Source organism: Chlamydotis macqueenii, chromosome 19, assembly GCF_036417535.1.
Source record: "Chlamydotis macqueenii isolate bChlMac1 chromosome 19, bChlMac1.mat, whole genome shotgun sequence".
Classification (NCBI taxonomy): domain Eukaryota; kingdom Metazoa; phylum Chordata; class Aves; order Otidiformes; family Otididae; genus Chlamydotis; species Chlamydotis macqueenii.
In genome coordinates, this window is record NC_141574.1 from 7,692,008 (window position 1) to 7,715,173 (window position 23,166).

At 51.4% G+C, this 23,166-nt stretch overlaps 1 protein-coding gene across 1 annotated transcript; it reads right to left on the reverse strand.

Annotated features, from left to right (window-relative positions):
• Positions 1–639: 639 nt before the first annotated feature.
• Positions 640–22,904, reverse strand: YWHAG (tyrosine 3-monooxygenase/tryptophan 5-monooxygenase activation protein gamma). Its single transcript, XM_086763377.1, has 2 exons — positions 22,627–22,904; positions 640–4,172 (listed from the first exon to the last, which is right to left on the reverse strand). The coding sequence occupies exons 1-2, from the start codon at positions 22,711–22,713 to the stop codon at positions 3,516–3,518; spliced, it is 744 nt and encodes a 247-aa protein (XP_086619503.1). The 5' UTR covers positions 22,714–22,904; the 3' UTR covers positions 640–3,515.
• Between the last annotated feature and the right edge of the window lie 262 nt (positions 22,905–23,166).

Genomic DNA, 23,166 nt, shown 5'->3' on the forward strand with positions numbered 1-23,166 from the left:
GAGGTCCCTGCAGCCCCCCTGCCTGTGTCTGTGCTGCCCCAGGCACACATAACATTCAATTTTAGGGCAAAATCCGGCCTGTCTCCCCTGTCCTTGGCCATGCCCGAGTGGGTGGCATGGATGCCACACAGGGTAGAGCCCACAGGGGCTTTCGCCTCCCAAAAAGCCACCCCAGCCTTAGCAAGAGAAGCCCCTGGGGTCCCTCGCAGGGCGCATGCGTCGAGGCACGTTTTCAGTTTACGGTTTCCAAGGGAGGGGAGTATTTTTACAGCGTGAGTCACCGCACGTGGCTTCGAGTGGAAAAACCATGGGGGGGGGGGGGGGGGGGGGGGGCAGGCAGCCACGCACCCACCCAGGGACCATCCCCACGGCCGTGGACCATCCCCACGGCCCCCCAGACCGGGATGGCATTCGCCTCTGCCCCGGGAAGGCTGGGAGCCCGGTGAACCATTAACCCCCAGGGATGCGGAGCATGGCATCGGCATCCTGGCTTCCCCAGCGATGGCCCCAGGCAAGCAGAAACAAGGCTGTTCGCTCCCGGCCTCCACCGCCTGCCGAGAGCCTCGACGGCGAGTGGGAGCCCCCCATCCCGCAGAGCCCCCCAGAAACTCGACACAGGCAATAACAATTAAGCAGCGCTGACGTCAGATCTGTAAGTTTATTTGCTCAATGTACGACGGCTACATAATGACTCACATTCATGATATTCCATCACTGAGGAAAAACTGCTAAGAATGGTCCGTGTGTGAAATAATTCCTTACAGAAACACGGAGTTGGAAAAATAATCACTGATTAGACCTTAAAAATAGTTCACTGCATAACATGACAAAAAGCACAAACAAAGGCTCATTCAAAGAACACAGTCATTGTTCTCCTACACTGTAATAGTTATAATTTCACCATGACGAACACCAGACATTAAGATTAAGCTAACACTGGTGTTTTCTTTTGCTTTTTTTTCCTTTTTAAAAACAAAATCATATATAATTGCATGTCACTATAGCAACATCCATAACAGATCAGTTTGTTACGATCACTATTTGGTAGAGCAAACTTTACCCCCAAAAGAAAAAAAAAATAAATTAAAAAACTTTAAAAAATTTTTGAAGACTATTTTGTCATAGGAATACATAACATCTACAGTATAAGTTAATAAATTTCAAGCTACTGTATAGAAATACGACACTAGCATGCACAATATTGTATCAATAGAGTAATGGAGCAGTAATCATTTCACTGGAGAGACAGTATCATAGGCAAGTGCATCTCTTAAAAAAAAAAAAAAAAAAAGAAAAAAATGAAAGAAAGAAACCATTCAAGCTGCTTAAAAATCAAGTCCCTGACCCCCACGCCATTTTTAGCCCTCTTGTGCCATCTCTCCTGCATAAGTTTCCTAAAGCAGCCAAAGCAAAAAGCCAAAAAGGATAAAAAAAAAAAAAAAAAAAAAAAGATAGGTTTTGTAATTCCAGTAAATCACTTCCAAATTATACAGCTGGGACAACACTGCTCATGGGACACGAGGGTCGATCAAAGGAAGGTAAGAAGCTTAAAGCGATCTTCCAGTCCATGGCACGTACCGGCACCGCGAGCATCTCGCCGCGGGATGCTGCACACCGTACACCCGGCGGATGCGCTTGCTCGCTCACTGCGAGCGAGGCTGGGCAACACTCTGCATGCAAAGGCATCCCGGTCAAAAAAAGAGGAAAAAAAAAAAAAAAGCTCTGCAGAGGCCGAGCGCTAGGCTCGGCTCCGCTCACTCCCCGAGGAGTTGGGGTAGCGGCTTCGTTTGACTGCGGGGAGGGAGCTGGAGCAACATCTCCCCGTGCAACCTGACAGCAGGAGTGGCTGTACCGTGTGTGCAACACCACGCCGCACCGCTTGCGGACTGACACTCTGAAGGGACGATGAAAGCCTGTTTTAAAAAAAAAAAAAATAACTGAAAAAAAAAATAACACGCAAGTGCGATTTTTCCTTACTGCGCAGCTTCAGGTGAAAAGCCACGTGGCACAGCACTCCACAAGCCAGAGAATAGCAGTGAACTTCCAACAACAATGCCAAAAATAAAAAAAAAAAAAATAAATTTACTCAAAACGGGGTAAATATTACCTGCTAAGCAACTCAGATGCCCCGTCTCCCACCCCCAACCGCATCAGACAGACTTGGAAAAGATTTTGCTAAGAAGAGAACTAAGTTCCTGGGCTCCCGATGGTTGATAGAAATGTCTATGATTGTAGCTCTTCCCTTGAGGATTTCTCTACCAAATTAGTTTCTAAGCTCCTGAAGTTCACTCATTACACCACAAGCTTCCCCAGGAGAAAGGAAAAAACGCACCCGGCTTCCCTGGTGACAAACAAGAGAGCCTGGGTGCTGGAGATCTGCTGACAAACCTCATGGTACAGTGGGAGAAAGTCAGGCAGAGTGAAATGGCAGTGCAATCCCTGAGGAAGCAGCTGTGGCACCTTAAATCAGGATGGTCTTCTGAAATACCAAACACAGTACATGACATACAGACCTGAATGCTCTTTTTTTTTAATTTTTTTTTTTTGTAATTTTTTATTTAAGTGGCATTTTAAGTTTAAACACTTCCCCCTTGTCTAATTAAGTTCTTAAACCTTTTGCTGTGGACTTAAAATAGTTGAAACAGCCGCTAGCCAAGCACCTGTTAAGCTGTTGACCAAAAAACTAGAGCAGCTTTGATGTTCCTCGGGCGGGCGGTCTTCTTGCCTTGGGCGACACAGAATAGCTAAAGCCAGTCCACAGGCGAGGACTGATCAGGAAGGCAAGCCAAAAGAACTAGCAAAAGAAAAAAAAAAACCAAAACAAACAAACAGACAATCAAAGGCTTGATGTCATATGGCTGTAATGTAGAAATACTGTAAACTGCAATTTAGTGTTAATACTGTACGCTACCCTAACAAATACCTTAGCAACAACAAAAAGAAGATTGGATGGCCTAAATCCCGGGGCTTTGCAAGCCCCAAATTCTTTAGTTTTGGTTGGTTTTTTTTAATTCCTTCTCAATTTGGGGATTTTAAGCTACGCCCTGTCGGGCAGAGCGATGTCCCGTGACGTGGTAGGGACACACGGCACTTGGACTGAAGAAACAAACGCACGAAGCCTTACTGGAACCACAGAACTCTTTCTTTTTTTTTTTTTTGCGTTGCTTTCCTTAAAAACGAGGGCCATTCCATCCACGCAAATTCATCTTAAAACCCTTTTATTTCTAGCGATAAAGTTAAATTAAAGACAGCTCCACTTGTATTAATAATCTACAGAACAGTCCATATGCCAGTGAGGCTGCTATTCCATACCAGCACAGCCAACCTGACTTCCACTAGTGGTGTTTTGGCAAAAATGTCAACGAGGCAATCAAAGACAGGTTGTGGGGGGCCTCCCTGGGAAGGTGTCCCCTCCCTTTCCCTCCCCCACCCCTGACCCCCCCCCCACTCGTGGGAAAAAAATAAAGACTGCAGTAGTTAGCATCAGCGTGCGGCTGCCAGTCCATCGGGGGGGTCTAGTTGTTGCCTTCTCCGCCGTCGTCGTCTTGCTGATCGCTCGTCCAGAGCGTTAGGTTGTCGCGGAGGAGCTGCATGATGAGCGTTGAGTCCTTGTAGGAGTCCTCGTTGAGGGTGTCCAGCTCGGCAATGGCGTCGTCGAAGGCCGTCTTGGCCAGGTGGCAGGCCTGCTCGGGCGCATTCTGGATCTCGTAGTAGAAAACGGAGTAGTTAAGCGCCAGACCGAGCCGGATGGGATGGGTCGGCTGCATGTGCTCCTTGCTGATCTCATGGGCTTCGCTATAGGCTTTCTCCGAAGACTCCACCACGGTCGCCCTCTTCTCACCAGTGGCCACTTCAGCCAGGTAGCGGTAATAGTCCCCTTTCATCTTCAGGTAGAAGACTTTGCTCTCGTACTGTGTCTCGCTGCAGTTCTTGATCAGGTAGTTGTCCAGCAGGCTCAGCACATCCTGGCACACCGCTTCCAACTCCTTCTCGATCTTCTCACGGTAGGCTCGGACCATTTCTATCTTCTTCTCATTTCCATCGGCAGAGGTCTTCTGCTCGATGCTGCTAATTACTCGCCAAGAGGAGCGCCGCGCCCCCACCACGTTCTTGTAGGCGACAGACAGCAGGTTCCTCTCTTCGTTGGAGAGAGGCTCGTTCAGCTCAGTCACCTGCATCAAGAGAGGGAGAGAGAAGACAGACACTTGAGTTAAGCCTCAGTCACTTGATGTTCCCAGCGCACATTCGGATGCTCCTGCGCATCTCTAGCGAGAAGCAGAAGACAGCCAGCTCGTAAAGTTCTGCTCTGTCATCCAGCATCCGCTCCCATCCCAGAGGGAGCTGGCTGGGAAATCACACCATGGTCTGGACCACCAGCAAAATGAGTGGTTTGGGTTTTATCCAAGGTGTTCTCCATGAGAGAAGTCTTCTAGGAAAGAGACGCCTTTCACTTGTGGGATAAGAGTTGGACTTTGTGATGTGAGTGAGAAGGACAGTCAGAGCAAGAGGGCGGAGACAGTCTATGGTTACGAGCTAGCCGCACGGATTAACAATACCATAGCTACGGAGTGTTTATCTTTTCCGTTTCCCATAAGCACAGGGCACGCTTCCGAGATGCCTAAAGAGTACGTTAGATGTTAAAATTACAGCTGCCTAGGGCATCTGCACAGATAAGGACTTAAAAGCTCACACGGTCAGAGTATGTTCTTCCCACACAGGATTTTCTCCATTGAGGATAAAAGCGTTAACACACAGCATCACTTCTACCCCCCTCCCGCGCTGTGGCAACAGAGGCATTAAGGAGACGACAGAGCACGGAGCCATCTCACAAGCGTGCTGCCAAGCCCTGCCCTGGCCGGTTCAGTTACTGGGAAGCGGCACACTTTATATTGCAATAATCTCACTTCAGCTCCCACAACCCCGTCGCTGGCTGAAGCCACCCGGTCAGCACCTCCGGCAACAGCGAGGCAGCCGGCCAACTGCCGCACCAGCTGCCCAGCCTCACAGGCAGCGGGCAGCTTGGGAAGGGCTTGCGTCTCCCTCATCTCTGTGCTGTGCCCCGTACGTGGGTCTCTGTGCCTTCAGAGCAGGTGCAGCAGCCCAGGACGCCGCGGCAGCCAGGCTGCTCCATACAGCCGCTCGGCTGGGGTGGTTACACCTGCCAAGCGGCACTCTGAGCGTGGGTATCACCGCTGTCCCCTTCCCCCGGGGACACGCCGCCCCAGCACATACACACCCTGGGTACAGCCATGTGGGAAGGGGGCCAGCAGAGCAGGAACCCGCGAGCCTCCTCTCAGCAGTCACTTCTCACAAGGGTTAGGTAATGGTTTGGATGTGAAAAGCTTCTGCAAATACCGAGTCACTTTCACAAGCGTTTGAAGGACAAGGTTTGTTCTGAGCCTAGATAACCACATTTACGGTGGGGACCGGGAGGCCAAGCGCTCATGCTGGAAGGTGCTGGATGGTCCAGCCCAGGACCTCATCTGTGTGGCCTAGAATGTCTCACCTTTGCTAACACCATATTGATCTGCTCATTCCAGCAACATCCCCTCCTGCCTGCAGCCCTCCTGTCGCAGTTGGCTAATGTCTTCTCCCAAATCCAAGCTACAGCTAAGCCTTGGTTTCCCAAGCAGCAAGCAGAGTGCTCTGGTCTCTGATCCAGACCCCCTCCACTCCTTTCCTCAAGGCAGAGGCAGCAAGAAGAGCCTCCCCCCTCCCCTCCCACTATTCTGCAGACCTGTGCTGCCCCCCACGATGCTCCACAGCCTGGCAGGGGAAGCAGCAAAGAGCCCCCCTGCACACAGAAGAGGGATTTACTACATAAACCAGGCACAACCACCTTCTGCATCATGGGTAAAAGACGGCCGACAGACGAGGGAAACAGGTGTCATGTCCAAGAGGGCAGAGTCTCCTGTGAGTATCAGCCACCGCCACAGATACAGGACAAGGTGCACGGGGCAGCATGCCAAGGCAGCTCCCAGCTTTCACGCCCCAAGGTAAGGAGGGCGCGCAACACCCAGGGCATCCGGCAACTCCCAGTGCCAGGAGAGGAAGCAAGGGCCCACCTCTCCCAGCCAGGCTAACGATGGCTGTTTAACCATAGCCCTGGGTTTTGTGTGATATGTTGCTTCCCGCGGCTGGGGCACAGGCTCAGCCCTGCAAGCAGCCCGACTGCCATGTGCTAAAATACCCCTGCCAAGTCTTTTATACGTTGCTTCCAGGCTGCCTCGTGCGCTCAGTTCAGAGGTCTCTAGATGTCTGTATTTTTAGGGCTTCACTTCGAGATGATGCCATTCATTCTTCCCTTTCAGTGCTACCTGCATAAATATAAATTAAGATACTGTGAGTTGAAAGCTATCTTTGAAAGATACGGGAACACAATGAGGGTGTCCCCCTGCCCTAGAGCTTATGGGTGGTCCATCCTTGGAAATATTCCAAATTTCATGGGACAAGACCCCAAGCTACCTGATCTAGGTTGCCCTGCTTTGAGTAAGTGAGTTGGGACTAGAAACATCTAGAAATGGCAGCCTGACTTATTCTCTTACCTCCCAGCTGTAAGTCGAGTGTCCAGCACCAGCAGCCACACTACAAGAGACTTCACTGGTTACGAAGGTTGATAACCACATGAGGTCTTGCTTTTAGCAAGACACCCTCTGAGCAGAGCCACCAGTTTTAATCATGGACCAAGCAGGTGGCTTTAAAGCTGCCCCACAGCTGAGTCTGCAGATATTTATCACTGCACAAAGAAGTAGATTTACCTCCTCTCAGCAGAGGAGTCTTTCTGGAGGACAGATTTATTAAAACTACAGGGAGTTTCGTAGGATTAGCTTTGCCATAAACATTTTAAATTCAAAGCTATTAAGGATTACGGAAGAAAGTTGTCTGTCAAAATCCTTTCGACAAACTCGCTGACAGACGGAAGGTACCTCTACAGAGAAAGGAGATTCCTCCAGAGACCTCACAGGGAACTTACCGAAGCACAACAGGAGCCTCGTTAATCACGTAACTCATTTCTAGCAGTACCCAGGCTCCCAGTAAGAGAGAGCACTGCAGAGATGCACTGCAGAGAAATGCAAAGCTGTAACACAGCCAGAGACAGGGACCGCACCCCTCAGCATTAGGAGAGGGGAGGGAAGAGGCTGCAGACCTGCACGTATTGCAGTTTGCAACTGAGCTGAGAAGGGAACAAAGGAAAACCATCTGGTGCTTGCATTCCCAGTAGGAAGAGAATGCAAGATGCCCAGGACACAAGCTATCAGACAGCAAGGGTACGTGTAGCTGCCTTCACCAGAGGGTCACTGGGAAGTGGAAAAGAGGTATCACAGGTTAAGCTGCCTCTGAGAACTGCCATCACCCCTGCCTCTCGGTCTGCCCAGAGCCTGCCTGCTGCGTCTCAGCACTACAGCTAAGGTGCTGCTGCCCACTTGCCTGCCCCCGCCAAAGGATGAGCCGGGGTCTTTGCATGATCTGCCATGACACTCTGCACCCCAGCATGGGATTGCACAGTCACCATCACGTCGCTTTTGCCCACGGCACTGCACAGGTGAACATCTCCAGCAGAAGACAATCTTGAAACTGCTGCAGCAATTTCTCAAGTGGATGTGGGTCTGTGCCTTCACTGTAAGCCTGTTTTGGCCAATCAAATGCTTATTTTTTTCCTTACAGGACACCAACACAAAGTGAGTTCAGTCAAGCCAGAGGCTAAACAGCAAGCTCTGATATATTAATTTATAGCCTTGCACTGAACACCTCTGATGTAACATCAATCGGCAATATCCTGCACCAGGCCTGGATTAGATTGCAGCAGTTATGTTACAAGCTCTTTCAGAAAATTCCTGCTAACGTTTGTTTCCAGCATCCAGAATAATATCACCAGAACCCTCTCCCTTCTTAACTCAGATCCTGGAGGGGTCTCACCTCCCCTAAGAATGGCAGCACCCTCACATACAGACCAACTCGACGAGCATTGGGTCATCTGACGCCACTCCCAGCACTGTTCCGTGGGGTTAGAGAATTCAAACACCCAAAGAAAAATCTCAGTTTGGCATTAAGAGGGCTTGGCAGGAACACAAAGGCATCAGCCCCTGGCTGGAAGTCTACTCGCTCTCTGGAAAGCTCAGTCACTTTGGAGTTTCACTTCCCTGTTTGACAGCAGAGAAAAGCAGAACTTGCACTGCAGATCTCCGTAAGTGTCAAGCCCCGTTTCAACCTTGTGCCCTGTAGGTCAGAGCAGGGGGGCAGGAGATGCACATGGCTGAAACCAAGTCAAGCCTTGCAGGTGGCATCAACGTGCGAAAGAGCCAATCCACACGCTCACACAGCTGGAAACTTGATAGATGCAAGTTGTCTCAGCTATTCTAGACAAAAAGACCTTTTTCACCTCTCTCTGTTTCTTCCCCCCAAACAAGCCCAGCCTGCAAGCCCAGTCACAAGACTGGCTCGCTATTTATGCGGAGCAGCAGGAGACCTCAGCTGCGGTGCCTCCCACTTCCCTGCTAGTCTGCAGGCAATGGTCTTCCTTGCAGCGATGCACGTGCCAGGAGCCGAACCCCTCGCAGACTGCAAGCAGCCCTGTGTGGGGTGGAAGCCCTCCCTAAGGGCAGGAGGAGAGGAGAAGACACCCAGCCAGGGAGCCAACGTCTGCAGCGGGCTTGGGACGGAGCAGCCTGCACCAGACTTTGGCTTGGAGACACACTCCATCACCTATCTCGAGGAGGCTGACGAGTTCCAGTCTCACCAGTTACCACAGCCTTTGTGGGTGCGGTGTCAGCATCACCAAAACTCAAGTGCCCTAAAGCCACAGGGATAGCCCAACAGTACCCACTGGACAAAAACTACTGGAAGTTTAGGGTTTCTACTGCCTTAGAGTCACAATTCAAATCCCTCTGATTTGCAACAAAGCTCTTCAGAGGCAGCACGTTCTCGGAGAAGGTTCTCCCAGTTTCCCTACTACAGCTGCGAGCTCTGACTCAGCACTCTGGCCCAAACCTGGCAGGCTCCCAGCATGCCCAAGTATCACGTTGCAGACAGGGGAAGGTTCAGCCTCACACGGAGCGGCCAGGGAGCATGCAAAACTTTACCTGCCCCTAATGTCAAGGTCTGTGCTCTCCAAAAGCCCAAGGGTTGGTCCTACTGTACCGTCTTTCCAGAAGCATCCTAATTAGCAGGCTTTTTTGAGACCTCCAGGGGTCCCAGCCAGTGGCAAGTTAGTGTTCTTACAGGGCTTCTTCCAGTATTCTTACCCTCCGGCTCTCATTTTTCATCAGTAGCTACAATGGAGATCCATCACAGCACTTAGTTTTACCTGTTTATTCTCAATACACATGGATTTTCACTTTATTATAAAACTAAGTGCCCACTCATTTATGGTTCCTACCTAGCTTTGATGTCTTGTCTTAAAGCATACAGCAGAGCAAGCTGAGCAGACCCAGAGATTCTTCCCTGGGGAATACCATCAACATTTGACAGTTTAATCCCTATTGTAGGCCTCAACACTTTTGCTTTTCGATTGCCTAGAAGAGATTCGGAGTCCTGAAGACATTAAACATCTACAAAGGAACCAAGCTTTCCTGGAGAGAGAAAGAGAGAGATATTGAGAGAGGGAGAGACAACCACCGAGAACAGCTTTTGAACATCACCAGAGCTCCTCTTCCACCAGGATACACACAGCCATCTCCTCCTCAGCACCCGTGTTTCCTCTGTTCTATCTACAGCTTCCACATCATGTAATTGAGCACGTTATCTCTCAACAGAAACCCTAACAATTGCCTTGTTTTCCTTCACATGCAGCTTGTTAGTCACACTGAGGTCTGGCCTGAAGGTCCCCTTTTTTATTTCATTTTTTAAAAGGCAAATGTGCTTTCAAAACAACGTTCTGGCCAGAAGTCCCACCACAGAAATTCTTACTTGGTCTGAAGCCATCAGCAAGGGGAGCAACCAGCACGCAGCCACTTTGGGCTCACACAGCTGGTAAATGTTCAGGACTACCTGCAGCCATGCCACCTTCCCCCCATCTCCAGCTGCTGTCTCGTGGTGGGACCCCGTTGCCCCTTTGCAAGCACCAAACCACCTTTGGCAGCTCAAGTGCTCTCATTTTTGGAAGTGACATGCCAGAGAGACCGCCTAGTTTTTCTGTCCCCATCTCACTTCTGAAGAAGTGGTTGTCCTCAAGCACATTAAATTGTCACCACTACCTGGTGGCTCAGTCATTGAATCATAGAATGGTTAGGGTTGGAAGGGACCTTTAAAGGTCATCTAGTCCAACCCCCCTGCAAGGAGCAGGGACATCTCCAACCAGATCAGGTTGCTCAGTCATGACTAGATGTCGCATAACCCAGTCAAGAACAGCTTCTCCTTGCGTGCTGCAGAGCGAGATGTCCTATGACACCATCGCAGCAGTTGGAAAGATGCTTTTCTTGAGCCCTGTCCTACTTTGACACAAAGTAGGCGTGTGTTAAACTAGACCTAAATCTAAAATCTTACCAGATTTCACTGGTTTGTGTCTTTTTCCCTTGCACTCTAGCCTCCTCCCCCATGTCACACTTCTAAAATGGAAGTCACGCCATAACTACTACTAACCTCCTCGCTGACCTCCTCTGCTGTCCTATGTCTTATCTCAGGGTGGCTGGGGGGATTTTCGGCTGCCAGTCAGGCCCTTCCTCTCATCTCAGGCAACGCCAGAAAAGCACAAGCAGGCTGTGGGCAGAAGTTAGTTCCCCACTGCTGTCTCCTTTGACGGTTTCAGTATGAATAATGGTATGCTGGTTCCCGTTTTTAAGCTGGCAGGGCCGGCTCTCATCACAGGTCAGCGGCTGAAGGAATGTGGGATGGTTCCGCCATTACGTTTCAAATTGCTCTGAGTGCATCAAGGACCAGTGTCTGCAAAGTAAGATGGTTTGCTGCTTGTAGCATAACTGGATCTCAGAGGCTACTTAGGCACTCTAGACACCGATTAGGATTTCTCCATGCTCCTACAGTTAACAGCAGCTTTCATCCCACTCCACAGCCTTTGTTATTTAAGGCAACTTTGAACCACCCAAGACAAAGGCTTCAGATTGGGAGACGTGAAAACCAAGAGCTCATTTATTTCATTGGCCTCTGGTTTAAGTAGTGTTAAGATACAAAGTGAATTTCATCACACTACACGCAGGTTTGATCCAGTTTGGAGCCTGCAGATCTACTCCAGTTTCATGAAGTCCGGCTCTGATGGATTTCAGCCAGAGAAAAAGCAAGTTTCAACTACTTGGGTCATAAGGGGGCCAAGGCAAGAAAGCCAGGGACAACAGTAGAGCTCTGAGCTGTTGCTGTTCTGCATTTGGTAACAGCATTTCATGTACCACCCCTTATCTGCAGAGCTGCAGTCCCAGCGTTTGGTCTAACGGCTCAAGTTTTTCCTGCTGCAGAACACCTGGGTGCCACAGATTTGCTTCACCAGCTTCTTCTGCAGCTTTTGAGATAAGGCGAGCACCAGGGAGCATCCGCCTGCCTTCCGTAAGTGGCTTCCAGGTCTGTTACTGGACTTGGGAACCTGCCACGGCTATTGAGTTGACAGAGGGCAACCCAGACACATTGCAAAAACCAGCTGGAAGGAATAATCCCAGCATGGGCATCTTGTGCGCTCTTCAAGTGCATCACTGTAGAGCTACAAACCATTTCTGAATGAGCATTGCACAGGCTTGTAGCAGGGGGCTGCTCCTACAGCTAGTATCTGCTTTTTCAGCCATCTTGTCTTCCTTATTAACACCCCAATTCCTGTTAGCCTTACCTTAGACTATTAAACGAGATGAGAACTGGTCGGAGGGCAGCTTGTTTCACTGTCTTGCTGCCATAGCTGCATCGTACCTATTAAAACCTCTTGGGAAAAACAATCAATCTCTGTTGGTCTAGTGCCTTCCTGCCAGCAGATGGAGAAAGCAGCAAGTCAAACCACATCAGTGCCACCATTTAAGAGGACTGTCACTCAGGGCTCAGCAGACTGTCTCTGGCAGATGGGATACCAGCACCTTTGCCTGCTAACTACAAAGCGACAGAAGGGACGCCAAGCTACTCCTTCCCCAAGATATGGCAGGCTGGCAAGTGTCATCTGCCCACTTTTGCATTTCTGCAAGCACCTCAGCAGCAGCCCGAGATCACCACCCTGCTCCATCACCCAACAGCCTGGGGAGCTCTCCTGCTTGGATTATCCAGGCTGTTCCTTGCCGATATGCCTTTTCTCCAAGCTTTCTGCAAAGCGCATGGAAGACCAGTGCGACAGCATGCCACTGCCACGGGAGCTCAGATCAGCTGCTGCAGCACATAAGAAGTTTTAGGAGCTCAGAGTAGATCTTTTTGAAAGGAGAATGACAATTCAGTGATTTCTATAGGCTCTTCTGGGCTGCATTAAACTCCAGATGCGAATTGAAAAGCTATTGAAGAGTAACTGCAGCTCTTTCCTCAAAAGCATTTCTGTACAAGTTTACAGACTTGACTTTTTTTCCCCCCATTCAAGCATTATTCTTCTTCAGAAAAGTCCATCCACTCGCAGGCTTTTTAGCTGAAGCAGCCATCCCATGGGATGACCACTGGTCACTTCTAGAGTGTTAAGACTTGGTCAATACAGGAGAAGACTGAGCTTTTTTTTTTCGCCCTCTAATTTATGGCAAAACTGGACAGACTCCAGGACTTCAGCACATAAGCAGGGACACACTAGATAAATGAACCAAATTTCATGTGGGGAGGGCATTTAGTGCTGCTGGGAGCGTTAGCTGCTTAAAGACTTACCTCACAGCTTCTAAGAGTACTAATCTGGCTCAGATACCAGCGCTTCCCTGCTCACCTCCAGCCCCGCTGCGATGCAGTACGTACCCTGCCACCAGATCATCAAATCCTCCCCGGAGCTTCAAGTGCCAGGCCAACACGAGACACTTGTCCTTAATCAGGGGCTCAAAAAACAACAGCGTTCTGCTGTACCCATGACGTCCATTCAGCTGAACCAAGTAGAGAGAGAAGAGATGACGTGCCATGGGCAGGACACACCAGGAAAGGTGGAGAGCAAGTTCTGGCTGCTGAGCGAGCCTTCTTCCAAGGTCTGCCGGAGCAGGATGAACTGGGCGATTCTTGGCTGCTTGCATGGCTTCCTCCTGCACGGAAGGGTATTGCTACCGCAGCAGCTGGCAAGCTGCTGCTCCAGCAGGATGTAAGGGGAGAAGCTGCAACCATGCAAACAACTCCCTGCAGCTAGCGTGTAAGTTTTTAACTGCTTCGTGTCATTACCCCAAACACTTTGGGAAAGTCTGCTTGTCGCACATCAGTGCAAGGTTCTGGAAATATATATATAAAAAAAAAACACTCCCAAGATTTCTGCTCTAGGTTTTTTTGGTCTGCAGAACCAGCAGTTCCTTGCAGTGTCTGAAACGTGTTCTACCAGATAAAGCAAAAGACTTTCCAGAACACCTAGGTGGACTCCACAATAGGCGTAATTTCTGCATCAGCGAGTAAGGGGAGTATCCCTCCAGACGTACTTTATCCTCCCACTGCTTCAGGGATTTCAGCTTTGATCTTACACACCTCTAGCAAAGACAATTTTATTTCATTTCTTAAATGAACTTGCAGGACAGAAAGTCAAGTTTTTGCTCTGGCAGCTTTCTGGAGCACTGCAGCCAGTTTTCAGTTACGAGGAGGGTCACTTTACTCTTCTAGATCTGACTGTGGGTTTAACTACCCTCGCCTGGCTCCAGCTACCTCCTCCCAGCCCTCTTTTGAACTACTACCACAGATTTGATCTCAGTTCATCACAGGTGACAGAGCCCCTCAGGCGTCGGCGTCTTGACACCACCAAATGCAAGAAGCCAAGCTCCCAACTTCAAGGTATGAAATATTCATCCCACGTAACAAAGCCCAACAGCATAAACAGGCAAAGCTCCAGCGCCTTCCTCAGCTGGGTGTAAATCAGAGGCTGTTAATCTTCCCCAAGTCCTCATTCACTGCTGAATACGAAGCATTAGTCTTTTACAAGTGCAGATCTCCTACGGCAGTTCTCGGGCGTATCTGTTAGCCTACAGCACAGCAACAGCTTCTCCAGCTACTATTAATAAACTTCATGCTGCAGAGCACCACAACTGTCCAAACAACATGTCCATCAGCAGCCTCGTTAACGCTGAGGCTAAGACTTCTCGCCAGTATTTTTCTAGAGCCTTGCTGAAACCATCTTAGAGAGGAATCAGCAGTGTACTGACATGCCAAGTAGCTTTGCTTGGTACGTAAGCAAAGATCTATCCCAACCCATCCAGTAAGATCAGAGGGAATTTGCAAACAATTAAGGAATGTTTTGTACTTTGAGTCCCCGCAGACTTGCGTACATCCAAGCGCAGCTGCCTCAAACAGCCGTAGACTGACTCAATTCTAACCTCTCCTTTATAGAAGGAAAACATTAAGTACTCTAATCCCTAATCTGGGGATCACTCTAAGGGAATCTCATGCCATCATCAGTGACATGTTCTCTGGTTACTCTCCTACTGCTATTAACTAATACACTGCCCCTGGTCACTGGATTGGGGCAAAAATCAGGTTTGTTTAATAACTAACTAGGCATGTGCTGGGTCATTCCCAAGATGTGACTAAACCGGGTTTAGCACAGAAAAACTTGAGACTGGGGGAAGCCTGTATTTAAACAGGCAGACAAAGGCTTTTGTTTCACCAGCTACACAAAGGCATTGCCTTTGAGCGACAGTCTTGTCGGTGTTTCCTGCAGCCTAAGGATTGCTGCCTCATCAGTTCAGCTCTGTTTTCCGGAATTTACCATTTCTGAGCGTTTCCACACCCCATCATGCAAACTGGCACTGCAGCCAGGGCGAGACTCCTGGGTGAACATCAAGCCCTGCGCTCCAGCAGCCCCAGCAACTCCAGGGGCTCTGGGCCACTGGAGAGGCTGGAGAGGCACGGCGGCTCGGGCTCACCATCATCACGCACTCGGAGAGGTCAAACAAAGCCATCCCGCTGCCAAGCTCCTTCCCAAGGCAGGCTCCCCACCAAGAGCCACAGGTAGGAATCCAACATGTTGACATCCGGACTCTGGAGAGAAAAGTTAGGCCTCTTTCTTAAAAAAAAATAAATATAAAAGGGCAGAATGGAAGTTCTTTTGTCACTGTTTTCCTTCATTTTAGGATGGGAGGAGGGACTTTCTTCATTAGATCAAGCAGCCAGGGGAAGGAACAAGAGAAAGCTGGCGACGACAGCACCGGCCGTGCCCAGCTGAGGAGATGACACACCAAGTTACACAAACCCCACAGGTCATGGGTCTGTATCCTTCCCCTTTCCCGCCTGCTCCAGGCCAAGCGCGGATTTGTGAAGTTACCAATCAAGCTGAAGGTTTCAGAGGTCGAAAGGCAAAACCACCGTATCTTCACCAGTACAGCAATAAATTCACAGCTACTTCCCCTTCCTTTTAGCAGGTGCTAAAACGGGTTTCCAAGCTATCGCTTTCCAGCAGTGACCATCGCTTGCAGAACCAAATTGAGTAAATACTTGCTACTGTTTTCGTGAAATTTCTGCTTTCCAGGCATCAAGTTGCCATTTGTCTGCAGTCACGTTAATCTAATAGGAGGGAGGGAGAATTCAGCCAAGGACAGGTCAGGTTAGCCACCTTTCCAGTGAAGAACAGAAGTTGGTTAAGGCCTTCAGCCTTCCAGAAAGAAAAAACATAGACAAGCAAAGCCCTGCAGCATCACAGCTTTGCCACCATGAAGTGGAAGAGGATGCCTGTATCCTATTCAAGACTGTCAATGGAGAAATGCTTGGGAAGCTAGGCAAACCCTTTTTCACTGTGCTTTGTGCCGCTGTTATTCCAGAACACGTTCATGTTTCACTGTCAGTCATGGGTCAGGAGGTAGAACTGGGCAGAAAAGCAGAAGGGAACTTCAGATGTGCAGAGTCCTAAATGCCCTAGGCATCAACCCTACCGAGGAAAAGCTTCCTCAAGTCAGATCGTGGGCATTTTCCAACTGCCCTTTCCTCTGTAGCTGCCTCTGAACAGCCTGGTGCCTGGTTGGGATACACCAAGCAGCTAGCTCTGGTCTGAACCAGTCTGACAGTCCTTTTTGCTCTTCCCTGCCAGACTGGTATTGAGCTCCCAACATGCTGCTCGCCTCTGCCAAGGGAGAGAAGCAGCACCAACAAGTTCAGCAGTGCTCAGCATCCGACGACATGTCTGAGCTCGGACAAAGCCACCTCTCTAGAAGCAGCTGGTCACTCAAGCATTGGCAGTTGGACACACAAAAGCTCGCATGGTTTATTGTCCCTCAATATGTACCCTTGCATACAACTTCCTATGCATTCGTTCGCACGTGGTTTACTTGGCATGAAGTAGCTCAAAATAGAAGCTGAAGAGCTCAGTTGTAGAGTTTGTGCATTATACACTGCCAGATGGAGGTCCCTCCAGATGTAAAGTCATGGCCTCCGCTCTCCTCTCCCAGCCCCTGCTCCAACAGCTGCACCTCAAGACATGTTTCTTCTTGTACCCTCAGGAGTCACAGCTAGCAGGGATCGATTCCTAACTACAGCTATGCATCAATCCAAGTGGTAAATGTGATAGGCACATCTCATCTTCCCTGATGCCTTGTGCTGTGAAGATCTGCACACTCAGTGCCTCACCCTACCCAAATCTGCAGTTCCACAGCACCCAGGCAGGCCGGCTGTTGTGCCAGAGCATTTACTGAAGCCAAGGGAGCACAAGTTCTTTAGAGATTTAAGACAGAAGACTGTACCCAAGGTTAAGTCCCCAGTACAATTGCACAAGAGGCCCCTGACCTCACGAGCTGACCAAGGTCCCACCATGTGCATTCTGACCTTGCAGAGTCCTTTCATCAGCATGGCTGAAACCCACCCAGATGGCACGAACCATCCCATCCCAGCATCTCAGTGGGAGGCAGAAGAGCAGCTTGCTGGTACAGCTGGAGGCCTCCATCCACACACCATCCTGTGCACGCTGATGTCTTTCTCCATCTCAGCCCTAAATTTGCTTCTTGCAAGCATGCGACATCCCAATGTAGAGTGGTGCAGTGAAATATCAGGCTCTGAAAATCCTTGCCCCTATGATTGTGAAGGACCTTGGGGTTACCTACCAGCCTGGGTACCACACCCTGGTCCAGCCCATGCCTCCCCCCACAGGCTACTGAGGACCATCAGGTTGCTTTTACTCCACCTCCCTGATCTAAAGCTCTGCGAGGCTGAGACCTCTTACTGCTGCCCAGAAAGCCAGGCTGACCACACTCCTGATGAGCTCTAATGCTGTTGGCCCAGACACAAGAACAAAAACAGCTTAAAATGAAGTGGTCCAGTAATACACAGTGCAGAAGAGATGAGGCACAGGAGCAAAGAGATGATGGGGATCCTCAAATTAAGGAAAATCTTCCTGCTACCAGCAACAGAAGGCGAGGAAGAAGCATGTTCCCCATCTCCCCTGATCACAATCCAGATCCCAGAGAATGCCCATGGGTAGCACCAGCCACGACCCAACGGTAGGAAGCAGAGGAGGCAGAAGGATACAACACAATCATCTGGGCAGCCCCCACTTCTCTTGCAAGTACCATCCAGCATGCTCCCAAGAACCAGTAAGAGGATGCCAGACGAGATCATCCAGTTCAGACGAGACAAGTCAAGAACAGAGTGTGTATACTCCAGAGGTGCAGGAGTTTCCAATTCAGAAAACACTTTTGAAGCTGAACTGCTGTGGTTGCCCTCAAATGGCTGTTCCTGTAGCTTCTAGCAAGCCTGAGCTCACACCACTAGCACCCAAAGAGTCTGTTCCAGAGAGCATCTCTGGGATCAGCTGGTGCACAAAGCCTGGGCAGATAGGGCTTGTCCATACATATTATGAAGCTTATTTGGTGTTAAAAAAAAAAAAAAAAAAGTTTTCTGTGAGCAAACCATTTTTACCCACAAGAAGTAGTGTAAGAAAGAAGAAAAAAAGCAAGACAACTCCTACCAGCCTTTCTGCACTTTCAGGGCTAGCCACCATCCAAAAGATCTACTGGCTAAGCCCAAAACACCTAAGGGCTCTTGGAGAGCCCTCACCTAAGAGCTTCACTGTTTCCATGTACCCCAACAGCTATATTCTCCATCACAGCCTCAATATCACTTTTGTTTAGTTCAAAAAGAGCTATTTCTAACCCAATCCACACCTGGCTGTTACACCTGGCCAACGGAGGGAAACCCAGCATGGTCTTACAAGTCAGTGGCTTTTCCTAAAGCCTGTAGATAAAGACGTAGCAGGAGCTTAAAGGGAAATTTCTAAGAGCTCAAGCTGCTGAAGAGTCACCAATTAATATAGTTAATGTGTGCAGCACCCACTGTACTCGTGTACAGGGCACGTTGCTACCTGTCCGTGGCTTAACTGCAGATGTCCGACTCAGCCTACTGCTACAGGGTCCTGAGGCTGATTTACACAGGGACAACCCACGCCACGAACCGTTACGAGGTCGGAAGCGCAGCAGGATGGCAACCATCCTGCCCTGACCTCGCAGACCTCCAGGAAGGAAGCCCTGCTCCCTGTTCATGAGTCATGTTGTCTCAGACCCCCACCGCCATCACTCAAGCCCTCGCAAGCCCTCGCTGCTGAAGGGCAAGAGGACTGCTCCTCCGTGCATAAGAGCACGTCGGGAAGCACGATGATAGCCACGCTGTGGTGGTCCAGGAGGCACCACGAGGCTGAGCAGCGTTCAAAATGCCTGCAGAAGGGGTGGCAGCCAGAGCATCGATGCAGACATTAGATGCCAACATATCCTCTCCACCTCAGCACTGGAAATGGTTTCTCCAAAGCCTCCCCAGCCCCCCTGGGAAGTGCTACTACAGCAGCTCACGCTCCTTGCTCCCTTCATACCATCACAGATGGCCAGCGCAGCACTGCTCCAGGAGAAGCCTTTCCACCTCATCCTTTTGTCTCGTCTACGCCGCGAAGCAGAAAGCAGCTAATCATCCCTGCTCTGCTCCCCCGGGGCTGCCCAAACAGGAGGGATTCGTACCTCTCCCACCCTTTCCAAGGGCGAGCCTGCTATCTGTGTGAAGCCCCGCTATCTGCGCTAACCTGGTCCCAGGATGTGGAGGATGATAGCCTGCCAGGCTGGTGAGCGACACGGCAGAAACCCACATATCCCCTGCCAGGGAGGGCCTGCGGTTCCCCGCGCTTGCTTTCCTCCTCCACCCACAACAGCCGTTTCCCACACTGAGAGCCAGTTGTGTCTAAGGCTCGGGCAGCAGCCGTTTGGTCTTCAGCATCTCCAACACTCACTCCTCCACACCCACCACCACTGCAGCTGATGGTCCTCATGTGCAGCACAACCACAGCCCCGCTGCAGAGGCTGGGTCCCCAAAGTCCAGCAGCCAGGTGTTCCCCTCACAGGGGACCTTCAGGTGGCCTCAAGGACTCTGCCATACGATCCCACACCTACACGATACGTAGGTGCAATGTAATAAGCCTCCTCCCATCCTTTTTAGGCAACATTTCCTCCAAAGGTGGATTGCAATCATCTCGCTTGTTCACCTGCGCATCCCCCCACCCTAAAGGTCTACAGGGAGGCACGTGCTCTGCTCCCCAGGCAGCACCCGCGGGGGCCTGGCAGGGCTCCATCTCCAAAAAGTCTCCAGCAGCACCGCTGCTCCCTGGCTAATGGATATCGATCCACAGCCCTGGCGCTGGGCGAGACGGTAAACTCTTCGTGGAGCTGAACCAGACAAAAAAAATAAAAAAAGAAGGCAGCTCGCTTCAGCCATGGGCACTGCGGGCAACAAAACCCCAGCAAGGGCAGCGAGCTAAGGAGGAAACCACTGATGCTGCTTGGGCAGAGCAGTGGTTGGGATGGCAAACCAAAGGCCAAGGCGTGCCCACTGACCAACGGGCACGGCCACCACCCTGGGGAGCAGCAGGGCTGTTTCCTGCTCTCCAACGCATTACAGAACCGCCTGTGCTCCCAGAGAGGGCTGAGGTGACAAGGGACATGACCAAAGTCATGCAGCCGTACCCTGGATCAATGGGCCCAGCCCTATCACCCTTCCCAGCTGCGGCATCACCTTCTGCTCTCTCTGGCAGGCAAGGGGACCAGTAAATGTCACATTTGGGAGCTGAGGGAGCAGTCCTGTTCCTGCAGCAGCAATGCAACTGCATGTACCAATTACGGGCACCAGCGGCTGGCTCTTGCAGCAAGGAAGAAGCTAGAAATTATGACATATATAATATTATTTGGAAGAAACTGTTGTGATCCAGTACATCGTTGGCCAGCAGCACTGGGTGAATCAGCAGACAGCAAGAGCCCCAGCACACTATTTCCATTTTAAATCCCTGAAACTGCCCTTCAGCACAAGCTCCCAAGCAGGCAGGGTCAAGGCAAGCCGAACGACGCGCCTGGCTGCCATGTCACCGCCCGTGAGGTGACCATCAAAAACACAACGGCGAGATAGAGCTGCAGGACAATGAACCTTTTTTATGCACGTCACTACCACGCCAGGCTTTTAAGGAAAACCATCCAGCATTTCCCAGTGCGGTGTTAAGGAAACCAGTGGACAGCCAGCTTTAGAGGGCAAGAGACAAAACGGCGACGACCACGGGAATGCTTCTGCATCACCTTAGCTAGACTGCAGCCTGCATGCTCTCTGCTACCACCTGGGTGCATTGCAGCTTGGACCATCGCATATGACATCACTAGGCGTTGCTACGGAAATGAGTGCGAGGTCATCAGCCTCCCGCACAACCGGAGCTGGGGGATGGGCGGCACACAGGAGGGTGACAGGGATAACCGAGTGTGACATGCCCATCGCCGCTGGACCGACTGCGCTGGAGTTTGGGCAGCGTCGCACAGAAAGGAAGAACAAAGCTCTGCGCCTTTTGTTTGCTGTCACGGGAGGCGTCAGCACTCCCGCTGTGAATCATTTTCTTACGGCCAAACTACACGGCAACTGATAAGCGGCGTTAGCCCGGGTTACTGTTTCACCAGGGCCAGTAAGGACTAAAAGGGAAAAAAACAAAAAAAACCAAAAAAAACCCAAACAACCTCGTATATATAATCTCTAACAACACCTTCCTTTTAAACACAGACCCTGGCTAAGCAGGCTCGGGAAATTCGCCTGGCACGAATACTGCAACACGGCTGTGCGTCCCAGGCACATCCCTGTTGGCTTTGTCACAGCGGCTGTATTATCCGTAGGAAATGAGCTGTAGGATCTGCTCACACAGCAGGCTTTGCTTTAAAATGAATAGATGTCGTTATCGGAAAATGGTGTAAAAGCCATAGTGCAGCAGAGGAATAGCCTGGTTGGTTTAATATGATAATATCTCGTTCCGATTATCCGTATTTCATTTCTTGATAAGACATCTCCTCCCTCCCTGTTCTCGGGCTGTGACAGTTTTGTCTGTTTGATAAATGCAAGGTTATTGACAAAATGGTGCAATATGGGCAAACAGGGCTGCACCCACGGCAGACTGCGACATTCCTAGATCAGCATTCACTTCTCATCAGCCAGGGAGGACACCCCAGCTCCTCGCAAAGGTTCAGACCTGACTAAGAAGACAAACATAAAGAACAGTTTTCCCCTTTAAAGCACCCCCTCCCTCCCTCCACCCAGTCTAGCCTCTCTGCAATATGACAAATGCAGAATCTTCTGGAATGACTTGATCCTGCCTCCCACGATTGCTTTGTTTGCAAGATCAGATCAGAGATATGCTTTTTTTTTCCCTTCTTATATTGTCAAAATGTCAGTATTGAAGGGGAGCGTTCAGTGTCACAAATCAGATCAGCCTGCTATATGCAGAGTCTTTATTTTAAGAGCATGAAATGAATACAACATGACTCAATTCATAAATCTCCAACCAAGTGCAGTAAAAATAAGAGCTTTGGCAGCCAAAGGGCTCCCGATCTTTGGGGTCACGAGCACACACCAGCCTCACCGATCGCGCGCGGCAAGGGATGCATGGCAGCAACGGGGGGGGTATTTCGGCAGCGGGGAGAGGTGTGAATGCAACCCCCCACCCAGAGTTCCCCACAGTCTCGCCCCACAGGGTCTGGCAGCCCCACCCGAGCCGGCGTGACCCCCCGGGGGACAGTGCACCCCAGGGCTGGCTCCTCTGCCCGGGCTGGGGATGGAGACACGGCAGAGAATGTGTGGGGCAGGCTGATGTGGGGGGAAGAGAAGGGATGGGGCAGGGAGGCAATGTGTGGGGTAGGGTGGGGGCTCTAGGGCAGGGGAAAGGGGGTGTGGGAGGGCAGCAGGACAGGGGAGAGGGGTGCGTGGGGGTCTCTAGGGCAGGACAGGCAACGCGTGAGGGGCTCTAGGGCAAGGGAGAGGGGTGCGTGGGGCTGGGCGGGGGGCTCCAGAACAGGGTAGAAAATGCGGGGGGTGGGGGGGTCCTCTAGGGCAGGGGATGGGGGTCTGGAGAGAACAGAGCGTCCCTGGGCGGGGAAAGGCGAAAGGAGCGGGACCCGGCGGGGGGCGCGGGGGCAGGGCCCACACCACCCCCGCCACCCTCGGCCGAGCCCCTCGCCCACCCCTCAGCAGCACGGAAAGGGGCGAAGGGGAGCGCGGACCCGCAACCCCGGGCGTTGCGAAGCGCGGGGAAGGGGGGGGGGGGGGGGAAAGGCCGGCGGGGCACGGGAGGGGACTCACGTTCTTCATGGCGGCCGCCATGTCGTCGTATCGCTCGGCTTGCTCGGCCAGCCGGGCCTTCTGCACCAGCTGCTCGCGGTCCACCATCTTCGCGGGGCCGGGGGAAGGGCGAGGAGGCTGCGGGCTCCGGGAGGAGGAAGAAGAGAAGGAGGAAGAGGAGGAGGGTGGAGGAAAGAAGGGCGGCGACGGGAGGAGGAGGAGGAGGAAGAGGAGGGTGAGCGGGCGGCGGCTCCCAGCGCTGCTGAGGCGACGGCAGCGGCTGCACCCGGTGCTGTGCGCGCGCCGCGGGCCACCACAACCCCCCCCCTGCGCCCGCTCCGCCCCGCCCCGCCCAGCCGCCCGCCACCCCCGCGCGGGGCACGACGGGAGATGGAGTCCTCGGGGGGGTGCGGCGGGAACCGCCGCACCCCCCCGAGGACTCCATCTCCCGTCGTGCCCCATGGGTCCAGCGCTACGCCACCGCCTCCCCGGCCCCACCCCCGGCGTCGCTCTGCCCCGTCGGGGTCCCGCCTCGCCCCGCCCGCGGGGTCCCGCCGGCTG